The sequence below is a fragment of the Camarhynchus parvulus genome, chromosome Z (assembly GCF_901933205.1).
Source record: "Camarhynchus parvulus chromosome Z, STF_HiC, whole genome shotgun sequence".
Classification (NCBI taxonomy): domain Eukaryota; kingdom Metazoa; phylum Chordata; class Aves; order Passeriformes; family Thraupidae; genus Camarhynchus; species Camarhynchus parvulus.
Window position 1 is genome coordinate 4,761,156 of NC_044601.1, and position 23,199 is coordinate 4,784,354.

At 41.7% G+C, this 23,199-nt stretch overlaps 1 protein-coding gene across 1 annotated transcript in view; it reads left to right on the plus strand.

The window, feature by feature from the left end:
* Positions 1–1,506: 1,506 nt before the first annotated feature.
* SLC12A2 (solute carrier family 12 member 2) overlaps positions 1,507–23,199 on the plus strand; it is a 54,073-nt gene continuing 32,380 nt past the window's right edge. Inside the window, exons 1-6 of the mRNA XM_030968069.1 lie at positions 1,507–2,314; positions 17,863–17,982; positions 19,048–19,123; positions 19,642–19,737; positions 21,365–21,504; positions 22,259–22,369. Coding sequence (XP_030823929.1) covers positions 1,814–2,314; positions 17,863–17,982; positions 19,048–19,123; positions 19,642–19,737; positions 21,365–21,504; positions 22,259–22,369 — 1,044 coding nt within the window. The 5' untranslated portion in view covers positions 1,507–1,813. The remainder of the gene's footprint in view (positions 2,315–17,862; positions 17,983–19,047; positions 19,124–19,641; positions 19,738–21,364; positions 21,505–22,258; positions 22,370–23,199) is intronic.

Here is a 23,199-nt window from a genome sequence, read left to right on the forward strand (position 1 = left end):
GGAGACAGAAAAAGGCATTACTGACATTAGATCTATTATGCAAGTGGTTTTTACAGTGCAATTGGCAGAGGTCCAGAGGCTGGAAGGTAGAAAAGGGGGATCCAGGGGGGTGTGTGAAGGAGTCCAGGGTGAGGTGAGGGGTTCAGGGGGTGTCTTGAGGAACCAGGAGGTGTATGAAGGGGCCCAGGGGTGTGAGGGGTGCAGGGGGTGTGTAAAGAACCAGGGAGTGTGTGAGCAGGTCTGGGGGCAATAAGGATGATGGAGGCACCTGATGAGGACAGGTGAGTGAGCTGGGCCTGCTCAGCCTCGAGAAGAGGCAGCTGAGAAAAAAACCTCATCCTTGTTTATAAATATCGAGACGGGGGTGCCAGGGAGATGGAGCGGGGCTTGGTTTGGTGATGGTCAATCACCAGGGCAAGAGAAAGGGCAGGAACATTCCACCTGAGCATGAAGAACTCCCCTGTGCAGTGACCGAGCACGGGAACAGATTGTCCAGGGAGGGTGTGGAGTCTCTGTCTCTGGAGACATTCCAGAGCCGTATGGTCACAATCCGGTGCCATGTGCTTTGGGATGACCCTGCCGGAGGAGCAGGGAGACCAGACCAGATGACCCCGTGTGGTCCCTTTCAGCCTGACCCAGTCCTGTGGTTCTGTGGGGTGGATGAGGAACTGGGGATGTGAGGGGTTGGTGGGGTGTGTGAAGAACCGGGGGTTTGTTAAAGGATCTGGGGGTGTATGTGAGGGACCAGGGGGTGTATGTGAGCAACAGGAGGGATGTGAGGCGATCTAGGGGTACATGAGGGATCCGAAGGCTGTGTGAGGCACCAAAGCACGTGAGAGCTCTGGGTGTGTGTGTGAGGGGAACTGGGGGTGTCTATGACGGGCCCAGGGGGTGTGTGAGAGGTCCGGGTGTGTGTCTGAAGGGGTTTCTGAGGAGCTCTGGGGGTGTGCATGGGAGGTCCGGGGTAAGTGAGGGCTCCGGGGGTGTCTCAAGGGATCCGGGGGTGTGTATGAGAAGTTGGGGTTGCATGAACGCTCCGGGGGTGTTTGAGGGGATCTGGGGATGTGTCTGGGTCCAACGGTGTCTGTGAGGGACTGGAGGGGCAACTGAGGGGACCTGGGGGTGTGCATGGGAGGTTCGGGGTGCGTGAGAGCTCCGGGGGTGCCTCAGGGGATCTGGGGGTGTGCATGGGAGATTCGGGGTGCGTGAGGGCTCCGGGGTTGTCTGAGGGGATCTGGGGGCGTGCATGCGAGGTCCGGGGCTGTGTGAGGGACCGGGCGGGTGCCTGAAGGGGTCTCGGGGACTCCCGAGGGGTCTGGGCTCTGGGAGGCACCGCGCGGTTCCGAGCGCCCCCACGCTCCTCTCGCGAGACGTGGCGGCGGCCGGCGGGGCTGTGCCGGGCGGGATCGCGCCGCGGCCCCCCAACCCCCCGCCCCTCCCAGCGGCGCCGCGGGGCGGATGCGGCGGGGCCGCCATAGTGCGGGCGGGAGGAGCCGCCGCCGCCCGGCCGGGGACGCGCTCCCGCCGCCCCCTCCGCCGCAGCCGGGAGCGGGCGGAGCCTGCGCGGCGCCGCCGGTTTTTCCCCTCCGCATCCCTCCCGCCGCGCCAGCTGGGGAAGCGACCGCGCTCCTGCCTGGGCTGAGCGGGATCGGGCGGAGAGACCGGAGGCGCCGTCACCTGGCGCTGCGGCGGGGGCGGGGCGCGGCGCTGTGTCTGCGGCAGCCCCGGGGCGCTGCTCGGCCGCTTAAAGCAGCGGAGCCGCCGGCCGGGAGGGGCGTTCGGAGCAGTGGCGGCCGCGGAGCGAGGGGAAGGCATGGAGGGCAAGGATCTGGCAGCGGGGTCCGCGGGGGATGAGGGCTCCAAGGATGCGCTGGGCAAGCCGCTGGGTCCCACGCCGAGCCAGAGCCGCTTCCAGGTGGACCTGGTGGCCGAGGGGCCCCGCAAGTCGTGCGGGGACATCGGCGCGGCGGGTAAGGGAGGCGAGGAAGCCAAGGGCAGGTTTCGGGTGAACTTCGTGGACCCGTCGGCCGGCGGCGAGAGCCCCGGCGAGCCCGGGGGAGGCAGCTCGGAGGGCGGCAACGTGAGCGGCGTCCAGAACGGCGGCGACACGGTGATGAGCGAGGGCAGCCTGCACTCGGGCGGGCACCACCACTACTACTATGATACCCATACCAACACCTACTACCTGCGCACCTTCGGCCACAACACCATGGACGCCGTGCCCCGCATCGATCACTACCGGCACACGGCCGCCGACCTGGGCGAGAAGCTGCTCCGGCCCAGCCTGGCCGAGCTGCACGATGAGCTGGACAAGGTGAGAGCGGCCCCCGGGCTCCCCCGGCGCCGGGGGTGCGGCGGCTTCTCGGAGTGTGTCGGCAGAAAAGCTTAAAAAAAAAAAAAAAAGCCGAAAGCTCGCCGAGCCTCGAGCAGGCGCAAATAGCGCGGGTGCATAGCTTGCGTCTCAGTTCTGTTATATATATCTTTTTTTTGTGTCTTTTCGTGACGCAGTAGTATCCATCCCCCCCCCCACGTGCTTTTGGGAGATGGTCACCCAGTGGGAGAGGTACTTGGAGCCGTAGGTCTGTTCTCCCCGTCACCGAGCGGGGATCTCTTACAGGTTTTCCACTTCCAAATCGCCTCCAGCAGATAGGGTATTGATTCGGATAGATTATTGATTCGGGGGCTCGCCGTGGGGAATCAGTCTGGGAAGGGAAGTGAAAACATTTGGTAGAGACGCTGAAAACAAAAAAAAAAAGTAAATAAATAAGGATGCGCTTGCTTTGGTAGCGGCCGGAGGTTTGTCTCTGCGGCGCCGAGGCAGAGCCCGCTGGATCCGATGGGATCCGGATCGGATGCTGCTGGATCTGCCCAGGCACAGATCCTGAGCGAGCCCTCCCGGTGCCTCCTGCGCCGCCGTCAAGGCTTGAAACATTTCGGAGCTGTGCGTCTGAAGCTTTTTTCTATTTTGGACTACGAGTCCGTGTGTTATTTGAGACGAGTTGACAGTGAGAGCCTTCTTTGCATTGCAGGCTGGCTTGGCTAGAAGACCAGCTTTAGCTGAACGTAGAATTAATTTCCTAGACTTTTTTTTTTGAAACTATCATCACTAAACTAACTCCAGATAAGGATTAACTGCCAGTGCTGTTTTCCTCCATTTGAAAATTGGTGGATGGCTGTGCTCAGGAGCCTGTGTTTTGAGTGAGGTCTTTCTGCTGGGTTTAGGGAAATAAAGAAACGCATGGGCCACATTCCAAGGAAGTGAATATTTTGTTTCCACAACTTTTTTTTGCATCCCACTTTTCACTCCTTATAGGTGGAGTTCCATGAGGAAAGGTGTGTTCTTTCCAGGTTTACTTGTTTCACACCATTATTAGGCTGCTCAGTGCATCAGCACTCATATATGGGGGTTTTTTAGGGAGTGTTGGTGATCGTTTAAGTGTATTTTTGACACTTGACTGTGGAATAGCTCCAGTAGAAATAACTGGTTGGTGTATTGTTTGTGATAGATAGATCACAAACAAGAAAAGATACTTGTTTGTGACATCTGAGATGTGATGTCAGATTTTAATTACTAACCATCACTTCAAATTACTCCTGCCTTCCAGGTCCCCTTTTGTTGGAGCTAAATGATGATCTGTGGTCTGATTCTAAGTTAGTATGACATCGAAATTGACAATTTCTGCAAGTGTTTGGACTTAGGTAAACTATAAATAAAATACATGTATGTGTGCATGTAGTACATGTGAAACCACACTGGTTTTCTGTCCTGTCCTGCTCCCCCAAATTTCTGACTCCTGGTCCATGATGGGATGACCAGGTGTTGGATACTCAGCATTGTAAGCAGAACATTTCTCAAATTTCTAAGGTTGGCAGATGGCATTTTCAGTGCGTTAATGTTGCAGCACTGTGGAAAGCTCTTTGATGCCATTAAGATATTTCAGTGCAGAATATAACATGTTCTGGAACTACAATTTCTAAAATTGTAATTCCTTTATTAAGAAGAAATTAATAGTAAGGAATTTTCTTTGTAGTCTATGGCATAGAGGAGTGGTAGACAACCTAATTGCAGGATCATTATCAAAACTGTTTCATAGTGAGCATTAATTAAGTCAAATTATTAATTTCTTAAGTGTCATTAATTCGTTCTGCAGTGTGGATAGATGTACATGTGAAGATACTTCTTTTTTTAAAGACATGCCCTGTCTGCTCGGGCCCCTCCTCCCATCAGATAAATATTGGGGTGGAATATGGAAATCTGGTTGAATTTGGTATTAAAAAGGTCATGGTATAAACTTCAGAATTTTAAGTTGAAGTTCAGTGGAGTAACTCAAGTTTTCTGTCGCAGGATGTTTTAATGTCCAAAGCAATTAAGGTGTTAGCAGATACTTAGGCTTATAAGAAGAAGGGAACCCATTATTTTTGCTTCCAACTTAGCAAAACACTTTCCAGATAAAGCTGTGAACACAAACGCTTTTAATAAGGGTGTGTTGTGCATGCTAATAGCATTGGATACCTACATTCCTGGCAATCTCATGTCAATCTCACGGGAGTATGAAGTACATCCCATCTCTGATTATGTACTTGTTTTGTGGACACAGAGCCCCGATAACTTTTAAATCAAGACGGTTCTGTACTTTTATGTGGAAGATGTTCTCAAAGCTGTTGTGCTTTTTTTTTTAATGTTGCCAGGGGGCTTTTTGTCTCCGTTCTCTAAGTGACTTCAGTTCCTGCTGACTAGCAGGTCTCTACTGTTGAATAATGCTGTGCATTTGGGAAAGAGACTTGAAGAATTAACCTTGCTCTTTAGCTGTGGGTTTTGTACCAATTTATCAGGTACAGCATGTCTGTGCAAGGCAGCTGGTACATCCTAGCACCCTTACATAAAGTTTGCACAGCCTATTGTTGTGCCTCTGCTCTTGACCCAGTGCATCAAGAGTGGCAGATACTTTCTGTAAAGAGTGATCCAAAGCTGTTAACCAGCGGTATGGTTCACTGCTTTGAATGCAGCTATTTTATCCAGCAGTTAGAGTTCCTGCTATTCCGTTTGCTTTTAATAAGTAGATAAATGTGAGGCAACGTTGGAGTGTTGTTGATGCCAGTGCCCAATATAGAGCAGATTTTTTCTTTTCCTTGAGCTTTGTTTAGAAGCTTCATCTGTCTAACACTGCTACTGATTCTGTTCTCGCAGAAAAGCAGTGTTGGAAGAAGAGTGGCTGTTTGAGGAAGACACACACTTGTACTGGCGGGATCCCATTTCCAAGGGGTTTGTCCTGCAGCCCTGGTGGGATAGGTGTTTGTGTGGTCATTCCAGCAGTGGCTTTTCTCGTGGAAAAGGGATTGTTCTTGAAGCAGGCTGTGGAAACACAGCTGGGTGATGCTGCAGTACTCTGAGGTGGATGAATTGCATAACAGTGCTCTTGGTTGATCATATTGAACTCCAGGTGAGGGCTCTTGTCTTAGTATGTCATTGACTGCAGATAGCTAAGGTGATCAATCTGTTCCTTACCTAGTTGGTATGTATTGATTTCTCTCTGCTTTAGAGAGATGAGAGAGAGAATCTGGTGATGCTGTTGCAGTTGCTGGCTTGTGAAGAGAATGTGTTGCAGGATCTCTGCTCTCCTTAGATGCTGAGGTGAGAGGATGTTTATTAGCAAAAAAGTGGGAGGGAAGTCAGCATACCATGACATGCAGGCTTTTCTTGCAGTGGTGTCCCCTGCCCTCTTGAGGGTGATCTGTCTTCAGACCATGGGAAGATTAAAAGTGTTCTTTTCTTAATTTTTTTTCCCGTCTTACAGCTTTTCTTGGGTCAGCTACATCTCTACATAAAGATACAGCCTGCAGAAATACTGCACATGCCTTTGTGCCTCTCAGTGTATCAATACCATGTCATAATATCACAGACCTTACTGTTCTGACAAGTGTATAATGTTGGGTATTCAGACCTGCACTCTGTAACCCACTGAAATAATTTAGGATTTTTCTGTATAGAATTGAGTGATTTTGGGAGGTTATGTCTTTTTTTTTCCCCTAAGACTAGATCTCGCTGTGTATGAGTGGTTCTGATTGGATCTTTGTGCAGTCCCTCGCAGCTGTGGTGAGTGGATGTGGTGCGAACCAAGCCCTCTGCTGGCAGCTCTGCTCTGCTGTTAAACACTCACCGGGAGCACTGGCAGGGTAAGGTACTGATCTCAGAGGGAGATCCTTACATCACCTTCACCCCATCCCCATCAGGATCAAATTACTAATCAAAACAAAAAGAAATCCCACGGTATTTAAAAACACAAGTGTGCTTTGCTTCTTCCCACACAAAAATCTGTGCACCTGTCATTTGAATTTGGAGACAGGTGTAAGAAAAAAGGCAGTTACTGGTAGTCGTGATACAAATTGAGGGGTTTTTGTTTGTTTGTTTTTGCTCAAGTTGGATGACTCTAATTGTTTTCAGTTGTCTTTCGGGCTTTGTTAAGTATTTTCTCAAATGCTGCAATTTTTTCTCTGACCTGATGACTTCAAATGTTTAACATAAGCACAGTAAAAAGGTCTGTGTATGGCACTGCTTTCTAACAAAAATGTAATCTGTCTTGAGAATGTTGAACAACTCGTGCATCTCTAATATTTGTTTAGTTGTATTTTCTTTCAGTTTGTGGTTTATGTTTGCTTAGCCTGTAATAAAAGCAGAACTCAGCTAAACATGCATAAAAGGCCAAAAGATGATTGTAGGATATCAAGCTAGCTGACCCTGTTATGTAAGAGCTCCTTCCTTCCCTCTCACAGAAGATTGAGACCCTCTTGCAGATGGTTTTTATTGCACCACCTTGCTGAATCTTGTCTACAGTCTCTTTCTTTCTTCAGTCTCTTCAGTTATTTTTAATTTAAATTACATTTCCTTCTTACTGTCCTTCATATATGTGAGCAGAATTTGAATCTTCTTTCTGAAGTTCACTGTACAAAAATTAAACAAGGGAAGCTCTCTTAGTCTTGGTCTCAGTGCTGTTGTGTGTCCCAGAAGCCTATAATTGGTAACTGTTCTTTCATCACTTTTAAACAGCAGTGACCTTAGTGCACCTGTACTCAGTGAGGCTTTACTTGCACCGTGCAGAGGAATGTTTTTATGCTTTTTCAGCCTGTGTCAAGAATCCTCACTTTACTTACCCTGATACCCCACTTAAGCACAACTATTTTTATCAAGGAAAAAATGAGTGTACTGCTCTGTTTGCAGCAGTAAATAATATTAGTGTTCCAGGGGTTGTATTTTATAAAGACCTTGTATAATTTGTATTTTTATGTTGCTTGATGCATGTTTCCTCTTGAATCTTTAATAAGTCTTTAGTCCAGAACACCCATGGAATGATAAAAAACATGACCTGTGTTCAGCAAACTGCTAATATTGTTCTTTCTACCTTTTTTTTCCCCCCATGTCCCGGGGAAGCTGGAAATAACTGAACCTTTAGGAGCTGATATAGCTCACAGCACAAGTGTGGACTGCTGCTGAAAGGAGTGAACTTTTTGCTGTCACAGATCTTAGTTGGATCTGATACAGATCTGATCTGGTTTACAGAAAGTCTACACCCCCTCAGCTGCAAAATCTTGTACTGCATGTGGTGATTCAGTTCCCTGATCCAATACTTAAGGGTTCTCCTCAGTCTTCTCACTGCACACTGGCATCAATAAAAACGTTTGAGTGTGCAGTACTAATATAAATATATTAATTTGCTTTAAAATTTTATATACACGTGCTACTGTACAAATAATGTGTATAGCACAGAGTAAAACTTCAGTAGGGATATAAAGATGAAATTCACACTTCCTTTTTTTCTCTTTATTAGCATTACAAAAAAGTGTCACACTGCCAGTGGACTGTTTCAGAGCTGGTTAAAGAGGAAGGCTGCAGAATTTATATTCAGATTAACTTTTTTCTCTTTTGGTACTGTACTTGATTAGATGTCAAATGATTTTCATTCTTGAAGGACATTCTTGCAGGGGAGGAGCTTGGCAAGATCAGTATCTTGAAGTAATTTTAAACCACTGTACTACATCTTCTATTGAATTCTTCAGATTTTTTCCTAAACCCTCATATAATACTCATTCATGAGCAACCCCAAACCCATTTTCACCACTTCTTGGTATAGATAATAGCAATCACACTATGGTCATTGGTCTCAATTAAGAATTTTTTTAATTAATTGACTTCAAATCATTTGCCTTTCAGAGTTTTGGGAGCTATCCAGTTTTTGCAGTTTAAATCCAGTGTGATCTTTGATTTATTTCTGCACTTCACCCTACTGATTATACCTGACAAACTTACTGACATTTCATTTATGCATAAAAAATAACCTTGGATGTATTGTGCCTTGTAAACGTGACTGATTTAAGGATGAGGTGACAAAAAGAGTAAAGAAATCCTAAAAAAAATTAAAGTTCCATTTTAATAAGAGGGGATATCTCTTGCATCTGCATTTTGTTAGTTAACTTCCCTTCTTTGAATCCACTGCTCCTACTTCAGATGATTAAGTTGTTTGGGTTTTTTTTTTAATTCAAAGAAAGTAGCTGTGTCTGTTTCAGCTGTGAAGGAACTATGATGCCACTCAACTTGGTCTATCAGTCTGCATGACAGAGACTCCTGAGACTATTCTGAGTAATACTGCTTTTGAACTGTAAGCAGTTTGGCAACTTTGGCTAAAATGTGGTGCTGTGCCAGTGAGTGCTTTTCTGTGTGAACATACCAGCCTGCTCACTTCTGGCTCAGGGCTGTGCTGTAGCTGCATTCACCGCTTCAGAAAATTACATTAAAAATTCAGGTGGTACTTTAAATGATTTTTTTTAGGTTTTTTTTTTTTTTAGGGTTACTTCAATGGGCTTTTTAGTCTGTGGTAAGCCAACAGGTAAAATGTAATTTTTCAGGAACTTGCTATGTTGGAGTTAGGCTTCTTAAAGAAATGGGATGTTTTATTAGGGTTTTACTATTGCTGCGTAGAGTCATTTGCTCCTGTTTCCTACTTCTTGAATAGAAAGTGCACCATGTTTTTCAGAAGTAGATGAAAACCCAAAGCTGACAAGAGCGAGAATGCCTCAAATTAACCTTCATTTTGGGGTGGAGAATAGATGACTTGTGTGCTGGTTTTGGCTGAGGTAGAGTTTATTTCCTTCCCAGTAGCTGGTGTGCAGTTCTGTTTTGGATCTGTGCTGGGCACAGGGTTGGTAATTCAGAAATGTTTTTCTTTTTGCTGGGCATGACCTGCACAGAGCCAAGGCCTTTCCTGCTCCTCCTGTGGCCACGCTGGTGAGGAGGCTAGGGGTGCATGGGAGGGGACACAACCAGGACAGTGACCCAGATTGATCCAAGGGATGTTCCAGGCCATGTGACATCGTTCTCAGTATAAAAAGCGGGAGGAGAAGGAGGAAGGGGACATTGGGAGCGATGGTGTTTCTCTTCCCAAGTCACTCTGGTGTCATGGGACCCTGCTCTCCTGGAGGGCGCTGCCCAGCCATGGGAAGCGGGGCATTAATTCCTTGTTTTGCTTTGCTTCTGTGTGTGTGGCTTTTGCTTTCACTGTTGAACTGTCTTCACCTCAACCTGTGAATTTTTACTCTTCATTTCTCTCCCCAGTCCTGCTGGTGGAGGAATGAGTGAGTGGCTGCTTGAGACTGGGCTGCTGGAGTTAAACTATGATGACTTGGAAATCTGATGTGTCCAAAACAACTTCTTGACAAGACTGAAATGGATTCTCTTTTGTACTTAATAGCAGAACATTGTATTTCTTGGACTACACTTGAATATGCTAAACTTCTCTTCAGGAGGCTTCCTAATTGGATTTACTTCAGCTCTTATGCAATCAAGTGCTGCATCTGCTTCATCCTTGGGTGTATCAGGCTTCTGTGTTTCAGATACTCATGTGAAAACTGCCCATGTTCAGAGCCTGGATCCACTTCTCCTGTGAAGTGTGGTTACTCCTTCCAGGACAGTGGATATCCAAAGGAATATTGCAGTCAGTGCACAGTAAGGAATAATTACTTTCGTAGATCATTCAGAGTGCAGTGGTGGTTCTGGGAAGGGTCGTAACATCAGTGCAGAAATGAAGGTGCATTCTTGAGGTGTGAAGTAGACTGCATCCATTTCTTTCCCTTAAACTGAAGGGTTTGGTTGCCCCTACACTTGTGCAGGAATTCATACTTCCTGCAGCTTTCTGTTAACCAGAACTGGAGAGACTGGAAAAGGAAATTTGGGCTTTTTTTTGGGGGGGAAGTTTGGTTTTTTGGCAGGAAGGCCTTATTTTAGCTACAAAATTTCTGGGAGTGCAGACCATAAGCATTTGGGTTTTCCATCCTGCAAAGCTACTGAACAAAGGCATTTTCTCATTTGTTTCTAATTTTCATGATCAGCTTGCCCAGAATTTTCGTACCTTCCTGTGCTTAGGAGGGATGTATGAATCAAGATGTAAAGATGTGGGGAAGTTTTCTTTGTTTTGCAGAGTGCTCTCATTCTTTAATTAACGTTTATGCTAGGGGGGGAAAGCAAATATTATTTATATTTCTGGTACGATACTGGTCTTGCATACCTGTACATGTCAACAAAACTTTGCTGCTTTATCCCATGTCAAAACTGCTTCAGAGGGATGTAGCCTTCACATAATAAGCTTAGAGTTTTGTCAGGAAAACTGTGTTCAAGTAAGACATTAAAGTAGTGCTAATCTTCATAAATAAATCTCTTTATTTGTAATATACCACCTTGAAAGAAAGGATTTACAACTAAGCTGAAATCAATTGCCTGAGTAAGTTTCCTGATTAAGTCTTGCTAACTTAGTTAATACATCATACTACATGGAAGAGCTGGGAGATGAGTGGATGATTATCCCTTTAAAATAATTAAAGTAAAAATGGCTTTTAAAATCATTATATATACAATATATATGTGCACACACATAAAAAACCACACTGTTTAATGTTTCTCTATTAAAAGCAGTGTGCAAGACAGAAATACAAGCTGATGGCAGAGACACATAGCTAATCCTTCAGTTGACATGTTAATTGCAACTATAAATTTCTTCTGTTTAAAATTGCTCTGCTGCAATCACAGTACAACACTCTTTAATTTCAGCTTAAGATAACATTTATGTTCAGTGTTTGATGCAATCTCTTTTAAAATCTCTGAAAGTGGATGCCAAAGGCATTTGCTACTATATTTTAAATGTATAATTGTAGAGAAAGTAATATAGTCAAAGCACTTAAGTTTTGGTCTCTTGGCTGCAAACCTACAAAGGATTTCCTTTGATTGAGGTGAGTAACCAGTGATTGTAAGCTGTTTATGTTTGAATCCATGGAATCCTGAGGTTTAAGAACTGACTGTGTTTCATCTGGGCAATTTATCTCCTGCTGTTCTAGGTAACTTCTGGATGCCATTTAATGGCTTAGTAGGCTTTTTAAAGCTATGCATGTAAAGACACTGGAGTGGGAATTATGGCAAATTTGCTAACAGAATTTATTATTCATTCCTGTTTCATAACCAAGTAGTAAAATACCTAATATGACTGCTGAAATTTCTGAACTGTTGTCAACAGCAATGACTAGTCATTGTTCCCTGATAGTATTCATTTTTTGAGTTAGTTCTTTGAAGAAAGTGCTAAGAAGGTGTTAGGCAGACTTAGATGTCTTGAACATGTCTTTGTGCCATGATTTCTTTTCTGTGTGTTACCTGACTGGGTTTTCTTCCCCCCTGGGAGCAATGATGATCAGACAAGCTTTCCATTAACTCCTGAAAAACCTGAGCATCTGTATCTTTTCATTAGCATGGTTAACTGTTTTTAATAATAAATAATCAGAAATCTGTCAGTTGCTCCAGGTGTTCTGTGGAAGATACTGGCTTTCTGAGTAGCAGTTTCTAAGTGAGGGGTAGCCCTGTCTTAATTACCAAAGATTCAGATTGTTACGTCTGTTTTAGAATTTACACTTTCATTGCTTTCATCAGTATGAGGCCAGTTACAAGGCATTAGTTGAGAGTTGTTCTTAGCTTCCATACCAGACACCATCCTTCTTCCAGCAGAGCAGGACTAGTTTACAAAATACTGACCAGTCAGGTTGTTTTTTAAGAGAACGTTCCATAGAGTGAGATTTTTTTAAAAGTTATTACCAGTGGTACTTCCTCCCTTTGGAGTTGTTTGTTTCCCTTACAGGAATAAAAACCACTTGAAAACTGTCAGACTTGGCAGAGCTGTTTTCCAAGTTTAATGTTAAAAACTCACTGTGATTTGTAGTTTACAAGCAAAGTTAGAAATAGTATCCCTCTTGAGAAGTGGTTTCCTGAAAAAATGGTTACAGACAGTACTGGGTGTCGCTAGCCTGGGTCAAAGACTGGTGAAAACTTCTATTCCCTCCTGTGTATTTAAGTATTTCACTACCTGGAATCTCAGGCAACCAAATTCAAGGCTTTTCTTGATAAAGGACTTATCATAAGACTTGACTGGTGTCCCTGGGCAACAATATGATTAAAACCATTCAGTGGAGCTTTAGGTGTTTTGGAAAGGAAGCTCAGTCCTCTTGATCTCTTTTACAACTGTGTGGATAAAGCAGTAAGAGATAAAAACAGCTTATCAAACTGACTTGTAGACAAAAACTGGGAATTTTATGATTACAAACATTAACATGCTGCAAAAGTAATGTTTAAAGAACAGATGCATTTGGTACGGCTTGGTGTCCTTCAGGCAGCATTTAATACCTAGCTTATTATTTATTCTTTATCAAACAGCATCACACATGTACCAGTACAGACTGTTTTCAAAAGTTCTGTTATATAAGAGGTAAACACCATAGCAGCAGGATTATTCTATTATTCATAGTTATTCTATGCATGAAATACATTTAGCACTTCTAAAGTCTTTTATTCAGCTCCTTGGAAGTGTCACAGGTGGTGGGAGCTGGAGTCCAAAAGTTCATTTGCTCTTTGAAGGAAAAGATCTTTGGTAGTGTTTAAAAATCCTTTGAAGTGTTACCATCATTTGAGGCAAAATGTCTAGTAATTCTTATGTAACTTGGTAGCTTTCTTATTCTGTCATTTTTACTATGTCTGTGCTCTGGCTAAAGTATCCTTTAATTAGGAAAGAAAAAAAACCAAAGCAAATGTTTATGAGCTCTTTATTCATGTATGTTTTGAACTGTGTTAATTTTGAAAAAAATAGGTTTTGTAGCCATAGTCTTAATAGTGTGCAGGACTGGAGTTGGGATATATGGGAGTATAATCTCTCCAAATAATGGTTCTTCCTCTGAGACAGATGGCCTGCTGCATCTGGATCAATACATTTTACTACTTCTTCCCTTCCACAAAATAAGGAGCATCTTAAAATGGCAATGCCTACAAAATTAACCTTTGGGAGATGGAAACAAGAAATGGTGGTTGTAAGGGCTAGTGAACAGGTTGCAGTAGAGCTGTGAGCAACAGTGAAGGACTGCAGAAGATGTATGAGCACAGAATTGTTCTGTCACTACTCTTTGGGCAAAGATGGTTCTCAGGGTAGCTTCCTTTATTTTTTTTTTGTGATCTCAGTAGGCGTGAGAGAACTTACTGAGCTCATTATCAGAATATAGGTATGTAATCAGAATAAAGTATGTATCAGGATATAGTATCAGAATTTGGAATGCAGGTACAAAGCAGTTTTAAGCAGCTTGATTTGATGTAGTGGAAGGCCATTTTTATATTTCTTTGCAGAAGCTGCAGCTTGAAAAGATTAGGCTCTTGATTTTTAGCATTATGATAATATAAACTGTTGAAACCAGCTTCAGTGCTGCGTCCTGCCAAGATGAGAAGAAGCTGCTGTTGTGAAGCCTTTCTAGAGAGATTGTGTGAAAAGAGCCTCATATTACATGGCATGTGCTAAATCTGTAACTGGCCAAACTTGAGGAATGGGAAAAGCAGTTAAATGCTGTAGTCTGAGGTGCTTCTCTGGCCTCCTGTTTTTGCACAGGACTAATAGCAGTGGGAAGGATTAGCTAAAGAAGTCAAGGACTACTCGGAACACACCAAATCAGGCAGTTCACAGTGACAGCAGTCTGCCTGGAGATCCAGAAAATAGTTTTACGTACAGACTTGCTGGTGGTCCTGCCCTTTACTTGTGGCTTCCAAGTTGTGATTCTTGAAAAGAAACAAGACTTCATGTGTGTTTATTCTGGTATTACCTCATACAGTGCAACATAGCCCAACTATGTTGCCATTAAGATGGGATTTGGATAACTTCACCACAAAAAAAAAAAAAATACGCTGCATGACATACACCACTATTAAGAACTCTTAAATAAAGCAATTTTCACCGAACTTTTTGATTCATCAGTGTATTACAGGCTGTTTGTGAAAAATCTCAGATCTCCTCTACCAGAATATCAAGTATTTTCTCATTACTAATCTATGTCTAGTAGATGTGGAGGCTATTCACAGTTTGTCACAAATAACTTATTGTTATGATCCAACACTGGAGATGAAATAGTAGATTATCTGTGTAGGAGCAGAAATTAACTGTTTCTTGTGTGAAGTCCTGTCAGTGTGTGATAGAATTGTCAGCTTGTAAATATACCTTATTTTTCCCTTAACAATGCAAATGAACACCATGACTATTTTTGGATTAATCATTTTGTTTTAAGAATTGCGTTAATAAGGTTGTTTATGGTCTGAAATGCTAAGTCCCCTTTTCTTTCCCCTTCTATTACACCCCCTCCAAATCCACAGTGTGTTAGTGTTTTTTACTGTTTATGAAGATCTTATCGTGCATGTATTGGCTGTTCTAAAATAGTGCTAGGGCAGTTTTTTCCATTCAGTGTCTGACTTGAGTAGAAGCATTGTTTCCTCATGAACACGAGCATGAAAAATACTACGCCTGCTTGATTTACAGCTGAGACCACAGTGGTTCTTTCTTAATATCGCCTTAGAGGGCTGAACTTGGAGCCTTCTGGAGTGAAATTCCATTGTGCCCACACTCTGTAATATCTGTTCTCAGTGCTGCTTTATTGGGCACCCACCAGCACTGATAACCAGGAATAACCTTTCAGTTATTACATTTTTGCTTGTGCCTCAAAATATTTTCCTAAGAAATATTGCACGGTGTGGAGAGACGAGACATACAGAACAAAACTTGCCTGTGTTCACAGTGTGCAGTGTCTTGGAGCTGATCTGGTAACTGATAACTCAGAATACCATTTGTGACCCATTATCTGTCTCCTCCCCAGAACACAGCAGGCTGAGCTGTGGGCTTGTTTGAGCACTACAGGAAAATGTGTAGCTGCCACATGGTGGTTGAGGTTTTGGGATGACATTTGGGGGTCACATTGGTGATGTGTGCAGGTTTTACCAATACTTCGCCTGCCATGCTCACATGATTAAGTATGTGATCCTTTCTTAGACCAGATACAAAGATATTTCTCCACCTTCTTACCAAACCTGAACTTGCAGCAAACTCCAAGCTTGTTCAAAAAAAAAAAAAAAAGGCATTAACCACTTTATTCACATTTCACTATTTTAAGATATGAAGATAAAGATTCCTCCTACCCTTCCTTGATCCTTCCTGAGCAGTCTTCTCAGAGAACAATTTTGTTATTTCTTATTACAGACATGATGCGTGTTGTTGTAATAGCGGAAGATGTTATCTAATGTTGGCAAGTTTTTTTGGCCAAAGCTTAAAAATTGTTTAGATAATTTGAATGTGACTCCTTTATGTAATGGTTTAAAATAGAGTTTGTTCCAAGTATAATGTGGTGGTTTTCTGTGAGGAATAAGAATGGGTTTTATATGAACAAGTAATAAGTGGTTGTACTGTCTCATGCTTGATTGGAGGTTCTGGCACGGTTATGAACATGTTTATAATCTGCCCCTTGTTTTAATGCATCTTTTTTCTCTGTGTTTCCTCCCCACATATGAAAGAAGTCATAAAGGGGTATATTAATGCTTAGAGGGATTTTTACATTTTATTCTGCACTTCTAAGCTATTGGTGCAGGGTAGGTGGTCAGCTCATCCTCTTCTGGCATGAACCTCAGGCTTGAGTAGGAGACATTTTCTTAGTTCTGGTTCAGGCAGGTCAGCATTTCTGAAATGTAGCAGCATTGTAATTCTCTTTTTGGTCCTCGCTGTTCTTCTTACCACTCCAAATGATTACATGCCACTACTTGATTTGGCTTGAGTGCCTGAATACAAATAATCAGCAATCAATAGATTCATCTGGTCAAAGGCTGTGCAAATCTCCCAAGAATTACAGCCCATTAGTTCTACCCAGGAAAGCTGCAGTTCAGCAAACTGGGTAACTCCTGGTCAGGTTTCTATTTGTCCTCTGTTTAGTGTATATAATACAGTATATAATACATATACACACACACACACGAAAAAATATTTTATATATATAAAATACATAAGGTGTCTTTTTTTAAATTGTAATCCCTTCTGGAGGCAATATAATATACACTTTAAGAGAGTAAACTGTTAAAGGTGATGATCTGGAAACTGATCATGATTCTGCATAACAGCAGAAGGCTTGTGCCTTACAGGATCACCAGATGTGTTGCAGGTGTATCTGTTTCTATGAGAATTTAATAATTCCACATCAGTGAGAGAAGCACTGGCATGAGTCTGTGCTACTGACCTTTGGATAAGGTTGACATAATCTGTTTTTAAAAATCTGGTTTGTATACTTACTGCTGATAATAAGAGCTTATGGATGTCACCGTTCATAACAGAAAAAGAAATATTTCCTCTGAACCCTGTGCTGAGGATGTATCTGGTACTAATATATCAAGAGTAGAAAGAATTTGGTAAAATACCTCACCCTAATCTTTATTACTCTTTCCCTGCATACACTTAAAAGCCTTATTTGTGTCCACTCTATTTTGTGTCTTGCTTAGCAGAAGTAGGTTTTGCCCTTTACCTCGTTGGGATTGAATCTCAAATTGTTAAAATGTCTTCTAAGACCTGGGATACAGGCTGCTTCACAGTATGCTGCTTGAGCTGGTTTGTTGAATGTTGTTCAGGGTCTTTCTACTGTATCCATTCTTAATACTTGTTGCCTTGGATAAACTAACATACTTAACTTAGAGTGCTTCTTGCTTTCTTACAGCAAGTGTAGGAAATGTTTGAGTTTAAATGTTCTGGTGCTTGCCTGGCTTGGCAAAACAAAATTGCCTTTTAAGCAAGCATATATGTGTGTGTATACACATATATTTTCAAATTATGTTTAAAGTTGTGGTTTTCTGCATTTTTGAAGTTGAGAGTTGAATTGTAAATAAAAGACATGAGTCGGCCTTTGTCCATGGGGCTGATGTTTTCTCCATGTGTGATCTTTCCCATTTAAATGGAGAGCAGTGTTTGGGAAGAGACTTCTCTTCCCTTCTTTTCCCTGAAACGCCAATCTCCCATCCTTCTTTCTGGCAGCATCACCTTACAAAGAGTAGTAGAATAGTTTTCAGGGAAATGAATAATTTATTTCCTGAAAAATTGATCAAATGACAGCTACATCTGACCGTCAGGAAATGCTACAGCAGAGACAGTACCTTGTGGTAGAGCATTCTATGCTTTCAGATTAAGAAGTAAAATTTCTTGTGCATTTGAAATCTTCCAGCTCTTTTTCTACAGACCGAGTGTTTGAGTTTTTTGGGGATCTGGAGCTAATTCTTGAATATACTTCCCACACTGGCTGTTAACAGTTTGCTCTTGTAAGTTTGTTTTACATTCCTTTAAATCCGAGATGTGCATCATGCAAGGGACATAAAGGAGCAACTCAAAACTTCGGCCATGTCTTGCTTTTTATTTTCTGTAAAAGATGGGGTTTTTTTTTTACGAGTTTCACATGCCCACTCTGCTCTGTCAGTCACCCAAAATACAAACTTTTTTTGTCTTTTCAAAGGAGCCCTTTGAGGATGGCTACGCAAATGGTGAGGAGGGCACACCAGCTGGGGATGCAGCTGCTGCTTACACACCTGACAGCAAAGGGGTGGTCAAGTTTGGCTGGATTAAAGGTGTGCTGGTAAGTTTGATATGTAGTTCTTCAGTTCCTTACAGGTGCTGATCTTTTCTTACAAATCTTTCCAACCACCTTCTTTGTTGGCAGGCATTATGATAGTGTAGTATAAAGATGACATGTATGAGAGGTGTGATAAATGCAATAATTTTAGCAAGGGTTGCTCCTATTTCAACTGAATTTTAAGGCAATAAATACTTCAGGGCTTTAAGTTCTTAAGGGTTTATGGTTTCTTAGCACAGGTTTTAAGAGTTTTTATATTGCATGGTTTCCAAGAAGGAAAAAGATACTGTAGTAGAAAAATGCATGCTGTACTTCTGTGGTTTGGAGAGGTTATCTCCTTTTTTGTAGGATTGATATATTACTCTTTAGGGAAGAGAGAGACCCAAGATCTGTTTTTAGTCTCCTGTCTAAATTCTGAACAAGCAAACTCTATTTTTATTGAGACCTATGAGTTACAAATACAAGAATTAAAAAAAAAAAAATTCCCACCTTTCCATCCTGTTACTGTGCAGATGTGTTTTAAGATACAGAAGTTACAGAAATGCAAACTTGCAGCAGGGTTTTTGTTCTTTTAAGAAGAGTAAGTTATTTAGTAGGATGTTGCTTTAGTGCATGGTTGTTTTTTTTGAGAGAGAGAGAGGTTTGTGGGACATGCAAACTGGGGTTTTAGACCTCACAATCATCATAGACTTCTGTCTTATTTTAAGTCATGTATTCCGTAGCATGGATTATGGATCCTAAGGTTAGGGTCTAAATTATTATTATTGTTTGCTTATGGCATACTGCAAGTGTCAGATATTGAACTACTCTTAATTCTGTGTTTAAGGTAGTAACTTTTTAATCATATTTAAGTCCCTTTTTTTTTAGCCAAACCTAAACTTTTATGATAGCATCATATTTTTGTGAAATAATTTGACAAGTGAGGAAATACAGCAATTTGAAAAGTGAGGAAATACGGCAAGATAATTTCAAGAACGTTAAAAACTGAAAGGAAGAATTAATGAAAATTACTGCAGATGCAGTCTATGTTATATTTCTAATCTATGTTATATTTCTGCTTTATCATAGGTACGATGTATGTTAAATATTTGGGGTGTGATGCTCTTCATCAGACTATCATGGATTGTAGGACAAGCTGGGATAGGTATGGAGACTAATGCTGTAATTTTATTTCAGTGACTTTCAAATGTGATCCCCTAGAGATGTTGATCCTGAGCTTTTACTTTAAACAGGAATAGGAAATTACCTTAATATTGCCAATTTTTATGGTATCAAAAACTTCAACCAGTTACTTAGACTTTTTCATTTAGGTTTAAGGCAAGTACTTTAAACTTGACATTTGTAAGTCTTCAGTGAACTGCAGAGATAAACTTTTGATCTTTAATTATTAAACCCTGCATATAGACTGTGTAGTATATAAGCAAATCTTTTCAAAGACTCAAGTGTTGGATTGATCTCTAGAATACAGCTCTTACCTTGCTGATTAAAAGGAATTTTTGCCCAGTTTTATTTTTATCCTTATGACGAAAGAGGAGGCCTTTTGCTTGAGAGTAAATTTGTGTTCTACTTGCAAGACTTGAGTATTTAAATGAAATTAAGCTGAAGCTTTGTAGTCTTTAATACTGCAGGGCTTACAGTGTTTTCTTTCTCTTTTCCCAAAAGGTCTCTCTGTCTTGGTGATTGGAATGGCCACTGTTGTGACGACTATTACAGGATTGTCTACTTCAGCAATAGCCACAAATGGATTTGTAAGAGGAGGTAATGCTATTTTCATGAAGTTTTTAAAGCTTTCCTCACTCTTGAGTGCACACTTTATTGTTGCTGAAGAGCAAAGCCTTCCTTGTGTTCTGTGTATGATTAAACAGTCATGTAATTAACAAAAAGTCAGTAGGTAGCCTACTAATTAGATTTAAACTAGTACCCTGCTCTTATGCTGTAAAAGGAACTTCATTGGTGTAAATGTTTGTAATACAAACATTTTTAAGGCTACATATCGAGCAATGAGTAGGGTCTTAATATTCTCCTGAGCTGCACTGGTTGGTTAAGAGTGTGCTTGTATGTGTTCATGTCCTGAAATAAACCTTCACAAAAGTAACTCTCCAAACTCTGTTAGCTCCAGCTTTCCCTAGGGTGATGGTTTTCATTCTCTTCCATGGTTTATGTGGTGTTGTCAGCTATTTTTGGAAATGGTTGCTGCCTCTGACACGATCAGACTGCTTCATGACATTACAGGGCAGCTACTGGGGAAAAAATGTGGTGGAATTAAAGTAGGAGGTTATAAAACTATCTTCATTAGGATTAAGAATGAAGAGAAAAGCTTCACTATCACAAAGTAACCAGACCCAATGGGAAAAATCAGCTATGAGTGTTAGCATTATGTCAAGTTTAGTTTCTGAATGCCCTTCTATTTTTTAATTCTATTATGTATATCAGGTTTTCCTATCCATATAGGAGCTTCTTTTCTTTTTTAAGTCACTCTTGAAAAACAGTAAGTACTTCATTAGAAAATTTGAAGTCCTGAATTGGAAGAACTGTAGAATTTCATAGGAACAGTTGTTCCTATGAAAATGTTATATTACAGTAAGATTTTTTTTTTAATGGTACATAAGAAATACAGAGTATGGCCGAGCTGGGTACATATGTAGGATTTCCACAAGAAGTCTAATGCAGTGAAATAAAGCATTTTCTGTTGAAGATTTTTAACATGCACTCAGTTATTTCAGATTGGAGCTGGAGGATTCTAGAAAGCTTAACCTTAAGTTTGAAGAATAAGCCTTTGCTACATTTTCTAAACCTTACCTTCCTCTAATACTCCAGATACTCAGATTTTCATTTGTCATATGGGGTTTGTTGTTTTCATCCAGCTCAAAAGTACAAAGAACAGGCTCTTGAGAGTCCCATTGGAGGACAGAAAATTCATTTAACAACAGAACTTATAGAAACAGGTCTTGGAAATTTGGAACTTCAGTGGGTTTATTGCAGTCTGCCTAGCCAGTTCCTTGATCTTGACTGCACAAGTACTTTGAGGAGTTTGAAGTAAAAAGCCCAGTTATACTGCAGCTTGTGTTCTACAGATTTTTGACCATAGAACTGGTTGCATACCTAATATGCAGTAATATGAGGCGGTGCATGAATGATGGTTATTTCCAACTGGTCTCTTTTCCTAAGAACTTGAAATACATTCCTGAAACTTCAACATGTCTGTCCCTAAAATACTGAGTTAAGGGTTATTTTCCAATACACCAGGGAATAAAGAGTGAGTAGGTTCTGGCTTGTGTAAATGTTAAAGTGCTGATGACTTTATAATGACTGATGGCTTTATATGCTGTTATAAGCTCTATCATGTAGAGGACTTTTTTGTCATTTGTATTTTTTTTTCTTTCAGGAGGAGCATACTACTTAATTTCCAGAAGTCTGGGGCCAGAGTTTGGTGGTGCCATAGGTCTTATTTTTGCATTTGCCAATGCTGTGGCAGTGGCAATGTATGTCGTTGGTTTTGCAGAGACTGTTGTTGAGTTACTCAAGGTACGTGGATGACAGTGCTTATATTGATTATACTTTACAGATAAAGTTTTACACGTCATATAGAATGTTTGAGTATATAAAGTATATACTTTACATATAAAGTTAGAGATTATACTTGGGTTTTGATTCATCTGATCATAAAACGGTGTGGTTTGGAAGAGACATTTCAAGGTCACCTAGTCCATCTCCCATCCAGGCAGAATCACAGAACCGTTTGGGTTGAAAGGGACCCTAAAGACCACCCAGTGCCACCCCCTGCCATGGGCAGGGACCCCTTTCACTATCCCAGGGTGCTCCAAGCCCCATCCAGCCTGGCCTTGGACGCTTCCAGGAATCCAGGCAGCCACAGCTTCTCTGGGCACCCTGTGCCAGGGCCTGCCCACCCTCACTGCAAAATATTTCTTTCTTACTTTAAAACCATTTTTCCTTGTTCTGTCACCACAAGCCCTATCCAAAACTCTGTTCCCATCTTTCTTGCAAGCCTCCTTTAAATATTAAATGATAGCAGTAAAGTCTCCCTGAGCTCCCTTTTCTCCAGGCTGAGCAGCCACTGTGGTTTCCATTTGGAAGATTCATTGATTTAAACACAAGACAAAACCCAGATTACTTGTATCCTTAAAGGGGGTTTACAATCAGTAAATTTGTGGTGTGCAGGTTAACTACTAATAAATTATAGTGAATAGAATGCTGTTGTTTAGGGAAGGTATTTACCTGATGAAGTATATGACTGTGTATTTTTTGTTTGTTTTGTTAGGAAAATGGAACGTTGATGATCGATGAAATGAATGATATCAGAATCATAGGAGCTATCACAGTGGTTATACTGCTGGGCATTTCCATTGCAGGAATGGAGTGGGAAGCAAAAGTAAGGATTTCCCGTCTTTTTTTTTTTTTAATTCTCTGCTTCATAATTTTTATTCCATTTTTGTACCTTAGCTGTCTGATTTATTTTTAGTGTATTCGGTGTATTCAGTATTGCATGATGGTACATTAGAACTCAGTTGACTTTTATGCAGTAGCTCTTGGTCTGGCACTAGCATGTGCAGCTCTGAACAGCATTTCAGATCTTAAAACACTTCACTGGAAGCTTAAGCATCCATGAGAACCTAAACTCCAGCATAATCCACTCTTAATGACATTGTCAAATACATTAATGGTATTTCTTCTGAGCAATTACAGTACAAGAAAAGGTAAGAACTTCAGCACTTTAGGCAGATTCTGAGGATGAAAAACACGGGGCTGGCTTCCCTTCTCTTTCACTCTCTTCTGGTTTGATTTTCACCTGGAAACAGCCAGACAGTGGGATGCATTCACTAGACCCAGCGTGGAGAAGGGTTTTGAACACTGGTGGTGATGAATGTGTAGGAGGGAAAACCTCCTTCCCTCACCTTGTGGCTGCACAGTCTTAGGTCAGCTCTGACTGAAGAGATCTTAACAGAGAAGCTCTTCTGCCTTACCAGTTTTCTGCTTGGCATTATGAGGCACTGTAGCTTGCTCTCTGGTTCCTGCGCCTTGTAGGCTTTCTATGAATATCTGTCCTTAATGTGCTCAAAAAAAAATGGAGAAGAGCCTCTCACTGGGGCTTCTTCCCAATGTATGTTTATATCACAGTAGCTCCTATTTTCTTGACTGAGAGGCAGATGAAGGAACCTCCTCATGAAGTGTTGTTTCTTGTGATCCTGCATCAAGAAGATG